The sequence below is a fragment of the Theropithecus gelada genome, chromosome X (assembly GCF_003255815.1).
Source record: "Theropithecus gelada isolate Dixy chromosome X, Tgel_1.0, whole genome shotgun sequence".
Taxonomy (NCBI): Eukaryota; Metazoa; Chordata; class Mammalia; order Primates; family Cercopithecidae; genus Theropithecus; species Theropithecus gelada.
Genome location: NC_037689.1, coordinates 78,926,837 through 78,948,234, shown reverse-complemented (window position 1 = coordinate 78,948,234; position 21,398 = coordinate 78,926,837). Strand labels below are relative to the sequence as shown.

The 21,398-nt window shown below is 35.1% G+C and overlaps 1 protein-coding gene across 6 annotated transcripts in view; it reads right to left on the bottom strand.

The window, feature by feature from the left end:
- ABCB7 (ATP binding cassette subfamily B member 7) overlaps nucleotides 1-21,398 on the bottom strand; it is a 112,061-nt gene that overhangs the window by 15,067 nt on the left and 75,596 nt on the right. For all 6 annotated transcript variants that reach the window (XM_025372307.1, XM_025372304.1, XM_025372308.1 and 3 more), the window contains 10 exons: nucleotides 14,986-15,118; nucleotides 13,830-14,098; nucleotides 12,344-12,432; nucleotides 12,165-12,252; nucleotides 9,986-10,160; nucleotides 8,839-8,996; nucleotides 7,766-7,929; nucleotides 7,476-7,605; nucleotides 3,534-3,705; nucleotides 786-889 (listed from right to left, as the gene is read on the bottom strand). In XM_025372307.1, coding sequence (XP_025228092.1) covers nucleotides 786-889; nucleotides 3,534-3,705; nucleotides 7,476-7,605; nucleotides 7,766-7,929; nucleotides 8,839-8,996; nucleotides 9,986-10,160; nucleotides 12,165-12,252; nucleotides 12,344-12,432; nucleotides 13,830-14,098; nucleotides 14,986-15,118 — 1,482 coding nt within the window. The remainder of the gene's footprint in view (nucleotides 1-785; nucleotides 890-3,533; nucleotides 3,706-7,475; nucleotides 7,606-7,765; nucleotides 7,930-8,838; nucleotides 8,997-9,985; nucleotides 10,161-12,164; nucleotides 12,253-12,343; nucleotides 12,433-13,829; nucleotides 14,099-14,985; nucleotides 15,119-21,398) is intronic.

Genomic DNA, 21,398 nt, shown 5'->3' with positions numbered 1-21,398 from the left:
GCCCTGCTTCAGCTCTCGCTGGTCGGGCTGCAGCAGCTGACCAGCACCAATAGTCCGGCACTCCCCAGTGAGATGAACCCAGTACCTCAGTTGAAAATGCAGAAATCACTGGTCTTCTGTGTCGCTCGCGGTGGGAGTTGGAGACTGGAGCTGTTCCTATTCGGCCATCTTGCTCCACCCCCGCCCCTTTGCCCACTTTTTGATGGGGTTGTTTTTTTCTTGTAAATTTATACCCAAAGGATTATAAATCATGCTGCTATAAAGACACATGCACATGTATGTTTATTGCGGCACTATTCACAATAGCAAAGACTTGGAATCAACCCAAATGTCCATCAGTGACAGACTGGATTAAGAAATTGTGGCACATATACACCATGGAATACTATGCAGCCATAAAAAAGGATGAGTTTGCGTCCTTTGTAGGGACATGGATGCAGCTGGAAACCATCATTCTCAGCAAACTATCACAAGAACAGAAAACCAAACACCGCATGTTCTCACTCATAGGTGGGAACTGAACAATGAGATCACTTGGACTTGGGAAGGGGAACATCACACACCGGGGCCTATCACGGGGAGGGGGGAGGGATTGCATTGGGAGTTATACCTGATGTAAATGAGGAGTTGATGGGTGCTGACGAGTTGATGGGTGCAGCACACCAACATGGCACAAGTATACATATGTAACAAACCTGCACATTATGCACATGTACCCTAGAACTTAAAGTATAAAAAAATAAAAATAAAAAAATAAAGAGTTTTATATTTTAATCATAACTTACTTCTTCAGTAATCGAATCTAACGATGAAGTAGCTTCATCATAGAGTATGACTGGGGGGTCCTTCAAAATGGCTCTTGCAATTGCTACTCTTTGCTTTTCTCCTCCTGGTAAAGGAAAAGTTCACTTTAAGGAAGCATAGTGCATGCATATTTTATGTTTCTAGTGTTTCCATTGATTACAACCACCAAGTAATACATTGAACGTTTCCCTATTCTCCTGATCACAGTTCATTTTACTGAGTTGTAGAGTTGAAGTTCATATATAATATCTTTTGACAAATTACATTCCCTTAAACATGAATGCACTACTGAATTCTGGCTTCATAGCAGGTGGGAAGAATGAGAATGAGGCAGGAAGGTAACAACTTTGATTCTACTATTATTATTCTACCAGAAGTGTGCTCATTATGTGTTACTTTATATTACAGATAATTCTCAATGAACAGCAATCTCAGAAAATTTCAATGACAGAATTGACAATGCCAAAAAAATCAATATCTGAAATCTCAAGACATTAAACTATGAATAACTGAATTCGTCTCTTAAGATAAAAAAGTAGCATTCAGCCAGTATTCTCAAGGATTGTTTTTTGACAGAAAGCTATTATTTTCACAGCATTCTTCAAAGTTAAAGGCATATACTAGATATCTCTTCCTTTATTTAGGTATTTATTATAGGTCTCTAGCATATCAAATTTTTAAAATAGAAAGGATACAGGCCTAGAAAAGTTAAGTGATTTGCTCACGGTCACCGAGCAAGAACCTGGACTAGACCCATTCCAGTCCAATGCTCTTCTTATCACAATGTGTAAGCCCACATTTATTCCTAAACGCAAGAATAAATATTTTGAAAGTATTTCTTAAATAAATAGGGAAAATATGCAGTGAAATGTATAGAAATCTTTCTTTTATTACTGGGACTACTGTAGGTCTAAGGTCATCAATCTTATATAGAACTATAGTTGGAAGTACGGAAGATGGTACTCTGCTGACTATGTCCCTTTTAGCTTCTTTTCTTGTCTATTATACATTATCAATGTCTGAAAAAACATATTTTTCAGCTTAAGTAACCTCTTTAAGAAATAAGCTCTAACCATTATCTGGTATATTAAATATTTTTATTTTTATTTGTTCTACAATTATTCTCTTTGGCCTATAAAGGGGCTCCTTATTTTTAATATTAGTAAGTTTATATTTATGCTAGCCATATGCTTCCCCACCTCACAAGATCAAAATTCTCCTAACAAGGCAGGTACCATAAGTACTATCTTCCTGCCTACCTATCAACCTAGTAGCAGAAAGTTCCTCAAAGAAGTAGATATTCAGAGGAAGGACTAGTTTTGAAGTGCCTCTCAAATTTCAAGTGGAAACCAACTAAATTGTAATTCTATTCAATAGTATTTTGGAACTCGGAGAAGAAATGTCTGTTTATTCTCTAACATAATTATTAGCATAGATGCTAAATAATAAATTGCTCATTTTGAGAGGTATGGTTGTAAGGAAATGGGAAATAGGTAAGAATAAAATTTCTTTAGCTATTCCTATCCCCCACAGGCATGCAGAAAGGAAAAATAAGATTACAAAACAGAACACAGCATAGCTGGCTGAGGCAAAGTCATGCATTAAGAGGGCTAGTTCATATTACATGATAAATTAGGGATCGCCAGAATTAGCCAAATGGACACATAATTTGGGGGTGGGCCAGATAATTGGAAATTACTCCTATTAAAAGCAGTAATAAAGTGCAAATGTGGACTGGAATGATACCGGCATCTTATACTACCAGGTAATGACCCAACCAACTTAACTTGAAAGTAATCTTTGCTTAAAATTTTCTAAACCTAGCCCAAAACTTTCTAACAGACTGCCAATTCCTGGGAAACAGACCTGTTTATGCTTCATTTTTTAAACTTTCAAATCATTTAGCATAGTAGCTTGCACATAGTGTGTATCTAATAAATGAAGCCAGTTTGTAATGAAGAGGAATGGGGATTCGTTAAAATTCACATAGAGTATTTCTCATTCTATTTTTGCCTTACCTCTATCTATAATGGATACATTTCCTCCCCAAACTAAACTAGACATTGCTATACTTTTGAAATTCAAATAATTTGGGGGTAAAGAAACATTTTTCTGTGTCCTCCAAAAAAAATCAGTCATTTTAGGATAATTCATTCTTAAACCTAGCAATCTCATAATTAAACATTTAACAAGAAATGTATAAGCCTCAAAATATCCTTGGCCACAGAACAAAGGACATGAAAATGAAGTTGGCTGTAAGGAAAATATAGCAGGTAACAGGATCAAATATAAAGAGGTCTAAAGTACTGAAAACATCTAATGATCTAGGAAGTTATGATGAGAGATATACATTATTCATTATCAAATTACTTCTCCCTACCCTCACTACTTTCCCAGGTAAAGAATGATATTGTTTTTGCTTTATCACGAAGACTATAGATAACAAGTTACTAATGATCTGAGCATATTTTGATAACTTACTTAATATCAAACACCTACAGTGTTTGCAGCTGCAAGTGAAAAAAAAAGAAGACTTGCATGACTTGAGAATAGTTACTAGTATGTTGAATTGGTTACAGTGAGGGCTAGGAGATTAGTAACCCAATCAAATGTGACTCAATGAGCACTACATTTTGAAGTCTCTCATCACATTTTCTAAAACATGGCTCTGACAATTAGAGTTTGAAAGAAGTATACAAGAAGGGGACAGGTCTAAAATCTCTGATCACCTGAAAGCTTGAGTCCTCGTTCCCCTACTTGGGTGTTGTATCCATGTGGCATTCGAAGAATTGCATCATGAAGTCCAGCTAATTTTGCCACCGCATACACTTCCTCAGGTGAAGCACTGATGTTTCCATATAAGAGGTTGTAATAAATAGTATTATGGAAGAGGACAGCATCCTGAAGCAGATATACTGAATGAATATATATCTATATCTGTATCTCTCTCTCTCTATATATATATGTTCATTATTAAAAACTCAAACAGTAAAGAGACAAAGGCATAAAGGGTAAAACATGACAGTCCCTTTCATCATCCCTCATCTGCGAAATCCCATTCCCTTACCAGGGGTAGTCATCATAAACAATTTAGTGTGTATCATTCCAGACTTGTTCCTGCGAATTTATATATATAAACATACGTTTTTTTTCCCCCCAACACAAGTGTGGTCATTCTACACATATTATTTTGCAATTGCTTTTTTCACTTAACGTATCCTGGAGATTGTCCATGTCAATAACAGAAAACTAACTCATTCTTTTTAACAGTTGTATATTCCATACTATGGAAACATCATAATTTATGTATATATTCACCTACTGATGGATATTAATGTGATTTCCAAATTGTTGCTACTACAATGTTGGAATAAAACTATGTATATGACTTTGTACACCTGTGTGTTTCTGTAAGAAGAATCCCTAGAAGTAGACTGATGAGTTAAAAGTTAAGCATACATTTATCCTTTGATATTATTGCCCAAATGTCTTCCAAATATGGCCCTACCAGCAACCAATAATGTATAAGTACACACTACCAATGGCATATGAGGGTGCCAGTTCCTCATATATTCAGACACACTGGATATTAATAATTTTTAGTTGTTGCTACTCTTAGGGGAAAAATGTGCTTTTTGTTCAAATTAGCATTTCCCTAATTACTAATGAGGTTTGAATATGTTTTCCTATTTTCTAAGAAGCTTTGACATTGGTATTAAAACAGAAAACAAAGAATTTATGCACTATATATATTTTTGGAGAAAGTTCACTTCAAGCATTCATTTGGTATTTCAACTTATTCCCACATGGCACACTAAAGTTAATTTTCTTCAAGTGAGCATCCATCCCCTATTTTTCTTTCAATCTCTAAATGGTTGGAAGGCTATGGTTAGGTGAAATAAAATGACTCCATTAGTTCATATTAACCAGGATACCCATCTTCCTGAACATCATAATCAGATCAAGAATTTCATATATTGCTTTTAACAGTATTTAAATCATTTATGTACCTGTTATTAATAAAATTTCTCATATTGAGATTATACTTAAACTCAATAAGCTCATTGTATAAACAGAAACTGCTTATTTTTAAATAATTTATATTTAGAAAAAAGCTAAATATGCTAGGTGGAAATTTTGAAAATATAAAAACTAATATAAAATAAATACTGATTTTTTTTGTGTAATTTCTGCTAAATGGGTAGATTTTAGCTGCTCTAGCCACAAAAACATAGGTAACTGTAAGATGATGGACATGTTAATTTGCTTCTCTACAGTAACCTAATTATATGTATCTCATAACATCATGTGAGATATCTTAAATATATACATGTAACAAATTAAAACTTAAATAATCCATATTCCCATCATGTAGCAAGATCTACTATTACATTTTGATATTCTCTCCTATCTTTTTTCTCTACTGAAATGTATTCATCTAGTATTATAAAACCAGGATACTATATTTTGCTTGCTATCCTCCTTTTTAATACTTTGCATATTTTTCATGACAATATTCTTTAAAAACACAATATTTATGAATGGCTGCATGACTCTGATCCTATGATAATAATGTAACCATCTACTTACTGTTGGACATTTACATTGTTTCCAACTGATGCTACTATAAATAATGCTGTAATGAACATCTTTGCATATAAAGACTTGTCCACATCTCTGTTTATTTCCTTACTAAAATTTCCTACAGGCAGAATTATTGGAATAAAGGGTATGAATATTTTTCAGGCACTTGATACACATTGCCAATTTGCTTGTCAGGAAAGCTGTATACTTCCACCAGCAAAACAAGAGATTGTCCATTTTACACAGTCTTGCCCAAACTGAATATTAGGAATTTCAAAATCCTTGCCAATCTGATAGGTGAAAAAATGACACATATCCTGTTGTTGACTTAATTTATATTGCTAAGGCCTCCAATGAGGATGAGAGTCTTTTGTTTATTGATCATGTATATTTTCCCTTTGTGAATGTGCTACTTCTCAAAAGGATGACGATAATTGTTACAAAGCCCAAGAGAATGGCAGGAATCTATTTACATGGATGAGGACACTGAATCCTAAGTAGTCACAGCTCAGAATCCAATTCACTTGACACACAGTTTAGATTAGTGTTTCTTTTTCTTTCTTTTTTCTCTTTTTTATTTTTGAGACTGAGCCTCGCTCTGTTGCCCAGGCTGGAGTGCAATGGCACAATCTCGGTTCACTACAACCTCTGCCTCTTGGATTCAAGCAATTCTCCTGCCTCAGCTTCCCGAGTAGCTGGTATTACAGGCGCCTGCCATCATGCTCAGCTAATTTTTGTATTTTTACTAGAGATGCGGTTTCATCATGCTGGCCAGGCTGGTCTTGAACTCCCGACCTCAGGTCCGCCTGCCTCGGCCTCCCAAAGTGCTAGGATTACAGGCGTGAGCCACTGTGCCCGGGCTAGATTAGTGTTACTTAACATACAATCTATGAAACATCTCTAACAGAGTAACCTAGGAGGCGTTTTCAAAAAGGCAGGTTTCTGGGCCCCACATAGTCCTCCAAAATCGTAACTGGGGTATGTGAGAAAGAACTGGAATTATTAAATTAGATTATCTAATCCAATTTAAATGATATGATTTTTAAAAATTTATAAATGGTATTGTATATATTTAAGGTATAGAACATGATGTTATGAGATACATATAGTAAAATGATTACTATAATGAACAAATTAACATATCCATCATCTCACATAGTTACCCAATAATTTCTCTAAATGACTCATGCTAACATGTGGGATTTTCAGTGAAAAAGAGGACAGAGAAGAGTCCACGTGTGGGATCATTTGGGGGACATTTTGCAAGCCACATATCCCCGTCCAATAACTCTCTTACAGTTCTTCCTCTACCCATATTTTGATCTACTCTCCCAGGGATTTGATTCTGGCTCCAGAAATCAACTTTATAATACATACTGGCTACAACTAATTCCCAGGTCTCTCTATAAGCTTTCATCATAGAAAAGCTCACATCCTATAAAGGTTATCTACTTCTTAACTTCTCAGACCTTACTTTGAATTTATTTTCCCTCCAAAGTAACACAAGAAATGTTTATTAAATGTTTAACATGGGTTAGGCACTGTGCTTGGTACTGAAGGCAAAGTGGTTAACAAGGCATACAAAATTGAGGTTGGCAGTCAAGCTACTTTATAATTATTATAAATCCACTATGTTGAAAACTGTTCCAAATTACAATAGTAGTTTTCATTTTCTGAACAATTATGTGGTAGATTTGGTATTTTACATTTATTATCTCTAATCCATAATAATAATTATAATAATTCTATCCTAAAAGATAAATGGCGTCCTTATTTTACAGATGAGAAAACGGAGGCCCCAGGCCACAGAACTAATGACGGTTAGAGATGGGGTTAGCATCCACGTCTGTGCTCTTTCTATTCTATTATGCTATCATTCCAGGGCTTCCTATCATGCAGATTTTCCCTTCAAGTTTTTTTCCTTTCCTTTTTTAAAAAATCCCTTTTGGTACCAGAACTTCACTGGTAGGGTCTAATATTGACTAGTTCAGTAGCATATGTTGATCCCTTGATTCAAATTGTTCTAGTTACAGATTGATCAACCCAATAAATCTTCCAAAAATTTGTTTTTTTCTGTTTTTAAATACCTGAGGTACCACTCCCACTGCCCTCCGAAGGCTTTCCAGGCTCACATCTTGTATATTTTGACCAGCAAGATAAATGCTACCCTTTTGAGGCTCATAGAAGCGAAACAACAGCCTCACTATTGTGCTTTTCCTGAAATTGGAGATGAAGAAAGGTTATTTAGCTCCTATTAATGTTAGGAAAACCCAGTTTTAAACCACAGTAATCATTTTCATTATAATAAAGAAAAAAATATTACATTGGGAATCATCAGTCTATAATACAGAATTTTACAAATAACTAAATTACCCACCCTGACCCACTACCTCCTACAATGGCCACTTTCTTTCCTGCAGGGACTTCAAAGGATATTCCACTAAGGACTTTCTGGCTCTCAATGTATTCAAAATGCACATTATCAAAGGCCACGGTAGCTGTCTGTGGTGTGATCTGAAGGGGAGATGCCATCACTTTGTCCTAGCAGGGAAGAGAAAAAAAAGCCACTTTACACACTGCCTAGAGTACAGCTATGAAGACAATTTTCTAATTCACAGAAAGAAAAAGGAAATTATGGAAAAGAAGGAGGTTTATAAGTGGACTTAGACCACTTCCAAGCATGCAATTAAAGATTTGTTTTCTCATGCTTCATGGCCAAGGTAAAACAAACCCTGAATGTTTTGGTTTCTGAGCAACTTTTTTGAGGGGGGGGTGGGGAGGGAGAAGGGATGATGGGCAGGGGAGGAATGGGGTTGAGGATGCGAGGAGAGGCAATCATACATTCTGTGTCATTATTAGATAACTAAATTCAGTGTAAGTACAAATAATTCAACTTAACAAAATTTACTTTCTAGTATAAGTCTTCATTAACATTGCAAGATTTTTATTATTTATTTATTTAATTTATTTATGCTGAGACGGAGTTCGCTCTTGTTACCCATGCTGGAGTGCAATGGCACGATCTCGGCTCACCGCAACCTCCGCCTCCCAGGTTCAAGCGATTCTCCTGGCTCAGCCTCCCGAGTAGCTGGGATTACAAGGCATGTGCCACCACAACCAGCTAATTTTATATTTTTGGTAGAGACGGGGTTTCTTCATGTTGGTCAGGCTGGTCTAGAACTCTTGACCTGAGGTGATCCGCCCGCCTCGGCCTCCCAAAATGCTGGGATTACAGGTGTGAGCCACCATGCGTGGCTAGGTTTTTAAACATAGAAGTGAAAGCTCTAACAACCTCTTAATACAGGTGATAGCACCCCACTCCCCTGCCAATTCCTGCAGGTAAAAGAAATTGGGCTTGCTAACGTGGTGATGTAGGAATATTCCTAGAATAATCCTACTAATGGGATGATGTTCACATACTTTTGAAAAGGTGCTATATGGATTACTTACTTTAATTCGGGTGTCTACCTTGAGTAGAGTAAACAAGGTGTTCATATCTATGAGTGCTTGTCTAGTCTCTCTATATACAGTTCCCAGAAAGTTCAGGGGTAATGAAAGTTGAAAAAGCAGTCCATTCACCATCACTAGATCTCCAACAGTAAGGGTGCCTTAATATGCAATTGGCAGAAGAAAAAAAAGGGTATTTTAGATAAATGTTACATACTTTCCCAATTTAAGATAGAGAGGTTTATAGTCTATTATCACAGAACAAAATATTCTTAATCAGCAACAACTCTTATGCCGACTCAATTTCAAAGCATTAATCCATGATTTAGGTAATACAGGGAACTTAGTATATGTTAAGAGGAATGGGAAAGGCCTACCTACACACTATATATAATACACAAAAAAGAATGGTTTAAGTGAGGATAGAAATGGAAGGCTAAAAAGTTTCTCTTTTTTCCCTAAGACACTAGTAACGGTTTCTTTGCAGTGTAACATAGAAATTTAAAAATTAGTATACATTATAAATTGGAGAAAATAGACATCACGATTAAGGATGATAAACCATTCTGATGTACATCAAGTTAAAGGAAACAAAATGAAACAACAACAACAACAAAATGTTGTTGTGACCTAAATATGTGGAAAACATATTTAGGTCACAGTGAATGAATGAATACTAACTGAGTGGGGGTGGGGGGAGTTTACAGAAAGGAGGAGCAGACATTTACTTTTGAAGTGTTTTGCAAGTAAAAAAAGGAGTAGAAAGATTAAAAGGTTCCTGGTAATTCTTAAAAAAAGAGTGTTTGCAGTTTAGTCCTTTGAACTAAACACTAAATTAATTACATTGCTCTACAAGTCTACAAGAAAAATTAGAAAAACTAGATGCTAAAAAAAAAAGTTGTTCTTAAAAGATCAGGTAGTTACAAACAGTAATCCCAATCAATGAGTGAGCCAGCACTAAACAAAAGGAAGTTAAAAAACCATTATCAAACAATCAAGCAAATACATTCTGATACAAAGAGAAAAGTACTCCAAGGATGTTAAAGCACTTTAACATCCTTTATAATTAAGAGATACGCATACACATTCCTTTCATTAATCTTTATAAAAGTTGAACAGCCTGTAAATGTGATAGCCACAGACCCATTACCTGCCACAATTCCCTGACTGGCGAGCACCATTATAGCTGTTAAACCGACACTGAAAATAGCACTTTGACCAAAGTTCAGCATAGCCAGAGTAGAGGTACTTTTCAATGAAGCAGTCTCATACGTCTTCAAAAATCCATCATATCTCTGTGCTTCATATCTTTCATTATTAAAATACTACAAAATATATAAAAATAACTATGGGCAAGTATAATTAAAATTTATTCTCTTAAGTGATCAGTATACTTTTCATCAGACTTCAAGTATGAATACAATTTTGTACTGTAGATTCCATTTTAAAAATTGACTTTCAATATATTGTACTATGATATCCCTGCAGCTTTCCATAATGAATTGTATTTCAAAAGTCCACAAAATTCACCCAATGAACATTTACTGAATGCTTAGCTAATTCCAACCCAGATCTAAAACAAAATCTTCAATGACACTTCCTTCACAAAGCCTTCCCCTGAGACTCTGAATTGACAATTCCTACTACCCTCACAACATTATGCCTTCTTATCTAGTCACCTGCATACTTAAGTTCTTTCAGTACAGTATAAAATTCTGGGATAGCAGGGATTAGAAAGTAATCTTTTTTTTACCACCCTCCCCTGTGAAACCACTTAGAACACATAAGAGGCATTCAGTAACTATTTGTTAAATGGAAAAATGAACAAATAAATGAAAGAATTAATGGGAAGCACTATACTAGGCACTCTGAGGGATAGAAGAGAGTCAAGAATTTACATGCCAATTTGATTAGCTTACTGTTCATTCTGAATCAAGATGCTAACGGTATATAGTCATGCATCACTTAACAACGGAGATATGTTCTGAGAAATGCATACTTTAGGTAATTTTGACTGTGCAATCATCATAGAGTGTACTTACATAAACCTAGATGGTATAGACTACCACTCACCTAGACTATATGGTATAGCCTATTGCTCCTAGGCTACAAACCTGTACAGCACATTACTGTATTGAATATTGTAGAAAACTGTAACACAATGGTATTTGTATATCTAAACAAAGAAACGGTACAGTAAAAGTATGGTAAAGAAGATTTGCAATGGTATATCTGTATAGAGCACTTAGCATGAATGGATCTTGCAGGACTGAAAATTGCTCTAGGTGAGTCAGTGAGGAAGTGGTGAGTGAATATGAATGCCTAGGGCATTACCGTACACTACTGTAGACTTTATAAACACTGTACACTTAGGCTACACTAAATTTATTTAATATTTTATTTCTTCAATAATAAAATTAGCTTACTGTAACTTTACTTTACAAATTTTTAAAAACTTTTTTACTCTTTTTAATAACAGCTTAAAACACAAACACATTGTACAGCTGTACAAAAGTATTTTCTTTCTTCATATCCTCATTCTATAGGCTATTTTCTATTTAAGGTTTTTTGGTTTTTTTTTTACTTTTTAAACTTTTTTGTTAAAAACTAAGACATAATCACACACATTAGCCAAGACCTATGTAGGGTCAGGGTCAAATATCACTGTTTTCTACCTCCACATCTCCTTTTACTGGAAGGTCTTCAGGGGCAATAACATGCATGGAGCTATTATCTCCCATGACAACAATGCCTTCTTCTGGAATACTTCCTGAAGGACTTACCTGAGGCTATTTTACAGTTAACTTTGTTTTTAGAAATAGAAGGCGTACACTCTAAAATAATGATTAAAAGTAGAAAATACATATGCTAGTTAACATACTAGTTTATCATTATCAAATATTAAATGATGGGTAGCGCAGTAGGTTTGTTTCCACCAGCATTACCAGAAACACATAAGTAATAGAGTAACGAATTGTGCTACAACATTACAATGGCTACAATGTCACTTGCTGACAGGAACATTTTAGTTCCATTATTATCTTATGGGACCAACATCATAGATGCCAAAACATCATTATACAGTGCATGACTGTATTTATGATCACTTATAAATTAATTCAGAAGGTAAAAATCTGATAGTACCAAACAAAAACTGAGAAGGAAAGAGGACAGTTTCTAAACAAAAGACAAACAATAAAATAGTATTATTCCATCACACCTAGAGATCATATCCTAACCCAAAGCTCTAACTTACAGTACCTATTAAATGGTAGATCAAATCTTAGAGCAGTGTGAAAGGCAGAGGAAAGTATAATTAAACATATTACCTTCACAGTTTCATAATTCAGCAGTGAGTCTATAGCAGCATTACCTGCATCATTATCTGCTTTGTTCATTTCTATTCTAAATCTAGTTCTGTAAGACAAAGATTTGCATAGGCATGAAATACCTGTTATAAAAGCATAACAATTTATAAATTTTATGTGGCTTCTAGGGAATAAATTACCTCCACCGTGTGACTGCAACTGTGAATGCTGTGTATGTACCAAGTGTTCCGAGGGTTACCAAAGCAAACTGGGCACCGCATTTGTAATACTAGAAAAGGAAGTCCAAAGAAGAAATGTAAAATAGTTATTGTTCTTGCCAAACAGTTTGTAATACACAACAGCAAATCTCAGTCAAAAGATTTTAACAAAAATATGGTGGCGGGAAGTTATGTATGTGAACGATGGGTGAAAAATCAAATACTTTAGAAAATCTACTTTAGGCAACAAGGGTAGAAAGTCAAACTGCACTTGCTACATCAATAGTACCATCAAATACTAATAGGAACATAGTACAATAAGCCTAAAGAGGAATAAAAAATACATACATATATTTTTAACTATAAAAGGTGAAATTGCTAATCATTAGAGAAATGCAAATCAAAACCACAATGAGATATCATCTCAGATGAGTCAGAATGGCTATTATTAACAAGTCAAAAAATAACAGATGTTTGTTGTCAAGGTTATGGAGAAAAGGGAACACTTATACGCTGCTGGTAGGAATGGAAATTAGTTCAGCCATTATGGGAAGCAGTTTGGACATTTCTCAAAGAACTTAAAACAGAATTACCATTTGATCAGCAATCCCATTACTGGGTACATATATTCAAAAGAACATAAATTATTCTGCCATAAAGACATATAAATGCATATGTTCACTGCAGCACTATTCACAACAGCAAAGACATGGATGGCAATCAATGGTGGACTAAATAAAGAAAATGTGGCCCATGTCCACCATGGAATACTATGTAGCCATAAAAAACAAAATCATGTCCTTTGCAGCAACATGGATGCATCTGGAGACCATTATCCTAATCGAATTAACTCAGGAACAGAAAACCAAATACCACGTTCTCACTTATAAGTGGGGTACACACGGACACAACGAGGGGAATAGACACTGGGGCCTATTGAGGGTGGAGGGTGGCAGATGGGTGAGGGTCAAAAAACTACCTTTCAGGTACTATGCTCACTACCTGGTGATGAAATCATTTGTACACCAAACCCCAGTGACACATAATTTACCCATGTAACAAACTTGCACAGGTACCCCCTGAACCTAAAAGTTGAAACAGAGAAAAAAAAAAAAAAAGGTGAAATTGCCTAAAATGTTATGAAAGGTGATGAGAAACCTAGATATTCTGAGCATATCAGTCCAATGCCATACATAAAAATCCCTGCTTAAAAAAAAACCTTGTAAGTACTAGTTGATGACTAATCTATGTGTAGAACTGAATAGTTATTTACAATAACAACATGATAAAGAATTTGAGCAGTCCATTGAAGTTTGTGGTAAAATAATTAAACTGCATAATGTTTCTGGCATCACAGAATTTTGCTTTCAAACCCATAGGCATGCAACAGTACAACAGCTTCAAATATTCAATTGCTACTAATATGAATTTAAGATAAAAGCTTGTTATGAAAAAATGTTTAACTTACCAAAACACCACTGACAAGCATCACTTCAAACATGATGGGAAGAAGATTAAATACCAAAGCACTCAGGACAAAACTGATACCCCTTGTTCCTCTGTCAATAGCCTTAGATAAAGCTCCCGTCTGTCTGCTCAGGTGAAAACCCAGATCCAGGTTGTGAAGATGAAGAAAGACATTTTTGGCTATTCTTCGGATTGAATTTTGGGCTACCTTGCCAAATACTGCATTTCGAACTTCGTTAAAAAAAGCAGCTCCGGCTCTTGATACACCATCTAACAATACATTCAAAAGAAAAAATAGGATGTAACAATATTAGAATCAAAGGAGTATAGAAATGACAAGCATGCAGAAAATGTTTGTACAATGAATAATTCAGTGAATGAATATATCACAGAATATTTACAATAAAAGAAACCTAGAAATAATCTAGCCTAATGAGTATTAACTTTTCTACCACTATGAATCCCTTCAGTGTTATTTCCTCTAGGTTTCAAATGTTAAAATATTTTTTTCCAAATAAAATACTTAAATAATAGCCCACATGGCATTATTGTGGATAAATGTGCGTATCTGTTGAGGATTTTTATCTAATTTAATCTTCCTAAATAACAAGTAATAAAATTGAGATCCTGAAAAATCAAGTGCCTTGACTAAAGGCATACCCTTACTAATGTCTCCCAAATCTCATAGTGTCCTTTCTAATGCATGGGACACACAGCATTTATATTCTGTTCTTTTCAAATTGTAGATTTGTGTTATTACTAATGAATACATTTTAATAAAGCATTTATGTACATATATATTGTTATTTAGCTATTTCCTATTTAATAGCTAACAATGCCAGCAAGAAAATAATTGACCTTTGTGGAAATGGATGTTACAAAAAGCCTAACTCCTAGAAGTGGTTGTTATGAATTTAATGTCTTATTTCATACTATTGTTTTCTAGAACTTGTAAAAATCCTAATGTTATCATGGAATTTTTTGAAAGTGTATCATACAGAACAGTTTTTAAAAACACATACAAAACATCTCACATAAAACAACAAACATCCAAAATGCTAAGCTGTGTTTGTACTGAAAAGGTCATCTGCTCAAATATGATGAAACCTCCTTGAAGAAAGTCAACACCTTTAGACAGATTAAAGAATCACACATACAGCCAATCAGAACTGCTGTTGCCATGGTTGCAACTGTATTTGGTGCATCACTCAGGTTCAGCATGTTTCCCGACATCTGGTTGAGGCTGTCTACAGCATATTTAAACATGAAGGGAACCACAATATTCATGGCCTAAAAACATAAAGACATCAATCACCCATTATATATAAAATACTTATTTATAAAAGTACAAATATTTACCTTAAATTAGTACTTATGATAATGTTTACATATTTACCACTACCTGGTATTAGAGTGATTTTCCCCATTCATAAAGACAGTATCTTTGACATTGGGAGAGCTGTCATTTCAGGCTTCATACTTCACACTGCCATGTTAATATTCATTTATAAGCTATGTGAATTAGTCAAATGCTTCTGCTTCCATGAAATCATCCCAGGTCTGCCACTGAAAAATGCTGTCTCCATTATCTAAAATCCTACAAAGCTCATGACACTATGGCAAACTGTCTTACACTGTAGTTATTTGTGTATGTATTTCCCTTTCCTACTGGATCGCTGAGGGTCTGTGCCATTTTACTTTTTGTCCCACCCATGCTGAATATAATGCTCTTATACCGCAGGCATTCAATAAATATTGTAAAAATAATTTGGTCACCAAAATAATGGTAAACTAAATTACACAGCAAACCAGATCACAAAAGCAGATGAATTACAAGTATATGTGGCTGATTCACCTTTGGAAAAAAACACTGATAAATCCATTTGTCCTACAGAAAGCTTCTTTGCTCCAATACCATATAAAACAAAGCCCAATTATTATCAAAACTAAGCTTTCAATAATGCACCTATTTCTCCATGAGAATACATCAAAATAAAACTTAAAAAGAAAATTAGGAGTATGATGTTTTCATATATTCAAGGCAAATGTTTCATCATTCACATTCTATATTTTCTGCAGTTATAGTATCCAAAACATCAACCATCATTTAGGAACAGAAAGTTTGTCAGATTCCCAAAGTTTATTTGAAGAGATACACATTAATAACATGTGAAAACAATTCTATAAGCCTTAATAAAAACACTGAAATCCCAGATCTTGTTAATGCTCCATTATTATGCCATCTATCTTTCAAAGCTTAGGTATAACTGATAGAAGCTATGTAAGTCTTACCAAGATTCCAAGGTAAGGTATACAAGAGTCTTACCAACCAAGCAGGCATTCTAGTATTCAACAATATCATTAAAATACACAGCACATGTTGGGATGCTTTTAAGAATGTAACATTATGAAATAAACTACTTAAACATTAAGCTTTCTGACTTCCAAAATCTAATAGAAAATAGGGCAGGTCTCAAATAGTATAAATTTCTCAATTCTGATTCCCTTGTAGCCATATAACCTCAGGTTTCTTGCTGCTGCTTTTTTTTTTTTTTGAGATCTCGCTCTGTCGTCCAGGCTGGAGTGCAGTGGTGAAATCTTGGCTCACTGCGACCTCCACCTCCTGGGTTCAAGCGATTCTCCTGCCTCAGCCTCCTGAGTAGCTGAGATTATAGGCATGCACCACCATACCCAGCTAATTTTTGTATCTTTAGTAGAGACGGGGTTTCACCATGTTGGTCAGGCTGGTCTCAAACTCCTGATGACCTTGTGATCCGCCTGCCTCGGCCTCTCGGCCTCCCGAAGTGCTGAGATTACAGGTCTTGCTTCTTCTTGAAATGGTCTCCTCTCCCCTATCTACCTCATCACCCTTCAAAGCCCAATTTTTATACCATTTCTATCATAATGCCTTCTCTGAAATATGCAGCCAATTTGGCACTCTCCATTTTCTATCTTTTTGTTATAGTTTATACCACAATATTTATCACTTTTATGATATATTTCTGATTCATTTTGTATGTATATATGCATGGATATATTTCCATCTTTTTTTGTATAAATTTAAGGGGTACAAGTGCAGTTCTGTTACATGGATATATTGCGTACTGGTGAGGTCTGGGCTTTTAGTGTATCTATCACCCAAATAATGTACAAACCTTTTGTGACAAAAGTAACATTTACTGAACAACAGCTAGATGAATCATATATGGTGAAGGTAGGTACCTTTCACAAATGTGAGGGATGAAAGGAATAACAATTTTACAAAATAGATTTTATCTCTATAGTTGAGGAAACTCAGGTTCCATGAGGTTTAATGACTTGTCTGGTAAGCAGCAGAGCTAAGATTAAAATCCAGGTCTGACACTTGACGTTAGAATTGTTTCCAGTATACCATAGCAGCTTATAAGGCAGGGACAATATATTTCACTTCTTTTGCACCCTAAAATGGATGCTCTCAAAGGCACTGTTTAAACCAGCTATAGTTGTGAAGTATATCAAAAGTAATTTAAATAAATTTGAGCAGATTCCAGGTTTTCCATTTAAGGATACATTCCCTCACCTGCAATCCAATACACTTTCCTCAGTAGGAGAAAAAGTGATAGTCACAGCTAGCATGCAATTCTCATAACTCACAGCCCATTATACCTTTTCCAAAGCTGTAGTGAATGATGCCTAAAACTAATGTATCACCGATAAAGTTGTGCAATTTTACTTCCTTGGAAATGTTTTTGGATTTGGTCAAACTAGAGAACATCCTTGTAAGTGTTCAGGACATGTGAGTGTCATCTGCACTGTGTTGTTAGTGGCAGAAAAAGGGCAGTTAGCACATGCAAAAAACATGGCACTACCCCTAATAACAACTGAATACTGTCAGTTTTCCCATACAAGTAATTTTAAAAAGGTAAGAAATATGCCATATATGTTAAAAAGGAAAGAAATACACCAAAGAAATAAGAAGGATATTACATGTAGATGTTTTTATTAATATATAATGTAAGTTTTATTTGCCTTGTGATATTTTGGAGGTGGGAGTAGCAAACAGTGGTTTTCTCCAGTATGCTGCCTTTAGCAGAACTAGATTTAAACTATTCCAGGCAAATGAGAATCTTCTTAAAAAAAAAAAAAAAAAAAAAAAACTTTTTTATTTTGAAATAATTAGACTCATAGAAAGCTGCAAAAGTAGTATGTAGTACAAAGAGACCCAGGTACCCTTCACCCAGCATCTCCTAATGACATTGTATTTTGCTGTAGTTCAATATCAAAACCAGAAGGTTAACATCAGCACACTACTGTTAACTACTGGACTAGAGACCTCATTCAGTTTTTACCATCTTTTAGCCTGTATTCATGTGTATGTGTGTGTAGTATGTATGTGTCTGTTTGTGTGGTTCTATGCAATTTTATCGCACATTCAGATCTGTAACTAGCACCACAATCAAGATACAAAACTATTCCATCACCACAAGAGAAATCCATTATGCCACCACTTTGTATTCACCCCCGTTCTACCTGCCTCACCCCAGTCCCTTTACCCTGGCAACCACTAATTTGCTCTTGATCTCTACAGTTTACTCATCTTGAGAATATTCTAGAAATGGAATCAGATAGTATATAACCTTTTAAGATCAGCTTTTGTTTTATTCAGCATAATGTGCTCAAAGTTTATCAAGACTGTTGCATGTATCAATAGCTCATCATTTGCTATTACTAAGGATTATTCCATGGATGTACAAGAATTTATTCAACCAGTCACCCCGAAGGACATTTTGGTTGTTTCTAGCTTAAGGCTACTATGAGTAAAGATGTTATCAACATTCTCATACAGGTGGATATAAGTTTCCATTCATCTGGGAAAAGACCCAAGAGTCCAACTGCTAAGTCATATGGCATCTCCATGCTGACCTTACTAAGAAACTGCCACACTCTTTCTAGAGTTGCTGTATCATTCTATTTTACATTTCTGAGACAGAGTCTCACTCTGTTGCCCAGGATGGAGTGCAGTGGCATGATCTCATCTCAGTGCAACCTCCACCTCCCGAGTTCAAGCAATTCTCCTGCCTTTGCCTCCTGAGTAGCTGGGACTACAAGTGCACGCCACCACACCTAGCTAATTTTTGTATTTTCGGTAGAGACAGGGTTTCACCACGTTGGCCCAGGCTGGTCTCAAACTCCTGGGCTCAAGTGATCTGCCTGCCTTGGCCGCCCAAAGTGCTGGGATTATGGGTGTGAGCCACCACAACTGGCCTGCTGTATCATTTTATAATAACCAACAAAGTATGAGTGACTCGGTTCTTCTGCAACCTCACAAACATTTGGTATTATCATTTTTTTTTAAATTTCAAAATTGTTCCAATAGGTGCATATTGTTACCTCATTGATGTTGAACACTTTTTAATGTGCTTATTTGCAATCTATATCTTCTCTTTGGTGAAATATCTGTTCATGCCTTTTGTGCATTTTATAATTGGATTGTTTGTTTTTCTGCTGTTGAGTTTTAAGGGTTCTTTATATATTCTAAGTATAAGGCCTTTGTTGGATATGTGGTTTGCAAATATTTTTGCCCAGTCTACTGCCTTTTATTCTACTCAGGAGTCTAACTTCTCACTCCATTCAGCAGCAATGAGAAATCCCTTCTGCCAGGAGTCAATAGAGGCCCAAGTAGGAACCCCAGATTCTCATCTCCACCCACAGTAATGAGGCAGCACCCCTGCTCCAGTGAAGTGGTGTCACAGGAGGCCTGCTAAACAGAAGATATACATAAGATTCAGAGTCTAATAATACTCTACATGTCCAGGTTTCGATTTAAAAAATCATATCAAGAACCAATAAGATATCAATTTGATTAAGACAATACAATCAATAGACACTAACATCAGGATGACACAAACATTACAACTATCTGAAAGATTTCAGAGTAGCCATCATAAAAGTGCTTCAAGGAATATTTATGAACATGCTTGAAATAAGTGAAAAAATAGAAGTCTCAGGAAATAAAGGATATAAAGAACCAAATAAAAAATACAGAACTGAAAAATATAATAACTAACATATAAAAACTCAATGGATGGGCTCCATGGCAAAATGGAGAAGACAGAGGCAAGTATTAATGAACCTGAAGATAGAACAATAATTAGGAGTACAATGCTTTCATATAGTCAAGGCAAATGTTTAATCATTCACATTCTACATTTTCTGCAATTATAGTATGAAAAACATCAACCGTTACTTAGGAACAGGAAGTTTGTCAGACTGCCAAAGTTTTTCTGAAGAAACTAAATTGATGCACATTAATAATATGTGAAAACAATTCTATCAGGCTTAACAAAAACACTGAAATCCCAGCTCTTCTTAATGTTCCATTATTATGCCATCCATCTTTGTTAAGTTTAGCTACAACTGATAGAAGCTATGTAAGTCTTACCAATCAAGATTTCAAGGTAAGGTATACAAGAGTCTTAGCAACCAAGCAGATGTTCTAGTAGTCAACAATATCATTAAAATACACAGCACATGTTAGGATGCTACCTAAGCTTAACAACGGGGAGAAAATAGACTAAAGAAAAAAAAAAAGCCAAAACCGAGTCTCAGGGACCTATGGAGCTGTAACAAAACACTTATCATCCTTTATTGAATCCCAGAAGGATAGCAGAAGAGTGTGGGGCACAAAAAAGTACCAACGAAATAATGGCTGCAAATTTCCCAAATTTGGCAAAAGACAAACCTATAATTTCAAGAAGCTGAGCAACCCAAATGTAGATAAACCCAAAGAAATTCACACCAAGACACATCATAATTAAACTTATGAAAGCTAAAGACAGAGAAAAATATCTTAAAATCAGCTAGATAAAAACGTTATGTATAAGGGAAAAACAATATTAAGACAGCAGATTTCCACAGAGGCCAGCAGTAAGTGGGACAACATTTTTCAAGTGGTGAAAGAAAAGAACTGTCAACCTAGTATGGTACACTGGGCAAAATTAATCTTTGTGAATGAAGGGAATATCAAGACATTTTCAGATTAAGGAGCACTAAGAGAATTAGTTACCAGAAGGCCTGCTTTAAAAGAATTGCTACAGAAAATTCTTCATAAAACAAGAAATGAAAGCAGAAGGAAACCTGGAATATCAGGAATGAAGGATGAGCAATGGAAATGGCAAATATCTGTGTAAATATAATAACCTATTCTTAAGTTCTTTAAAAATATGTTTGATAGTTAAAAGCAAAATTTATATTTGTCCAGAAAGATTCCACAGAGTAAGAAAAAAGATCACTGACTGATGGGGTTTACAGTATTAAAGAGATATGAAACAATGGTAAATATAAAGGGGGAAGGTAAGGGAACTTACAGAGTAGTAAGTTTTTACATTTCATTTGAAGTAGTAAAATACTGACTCTAAGCAGACTGTGAAAAGTTACTTATGCATACTATAATTTCTAGAGTAACCACTACAAAATTATATAAAGAGATAAACTAAAACACATAGTAGATAAATTAAAATGGGATAGTAAAATCTGTTCAAATAACATAAAAGGTGACAGTAAAGGTAAAACCAAGTAACAAAATAAATTT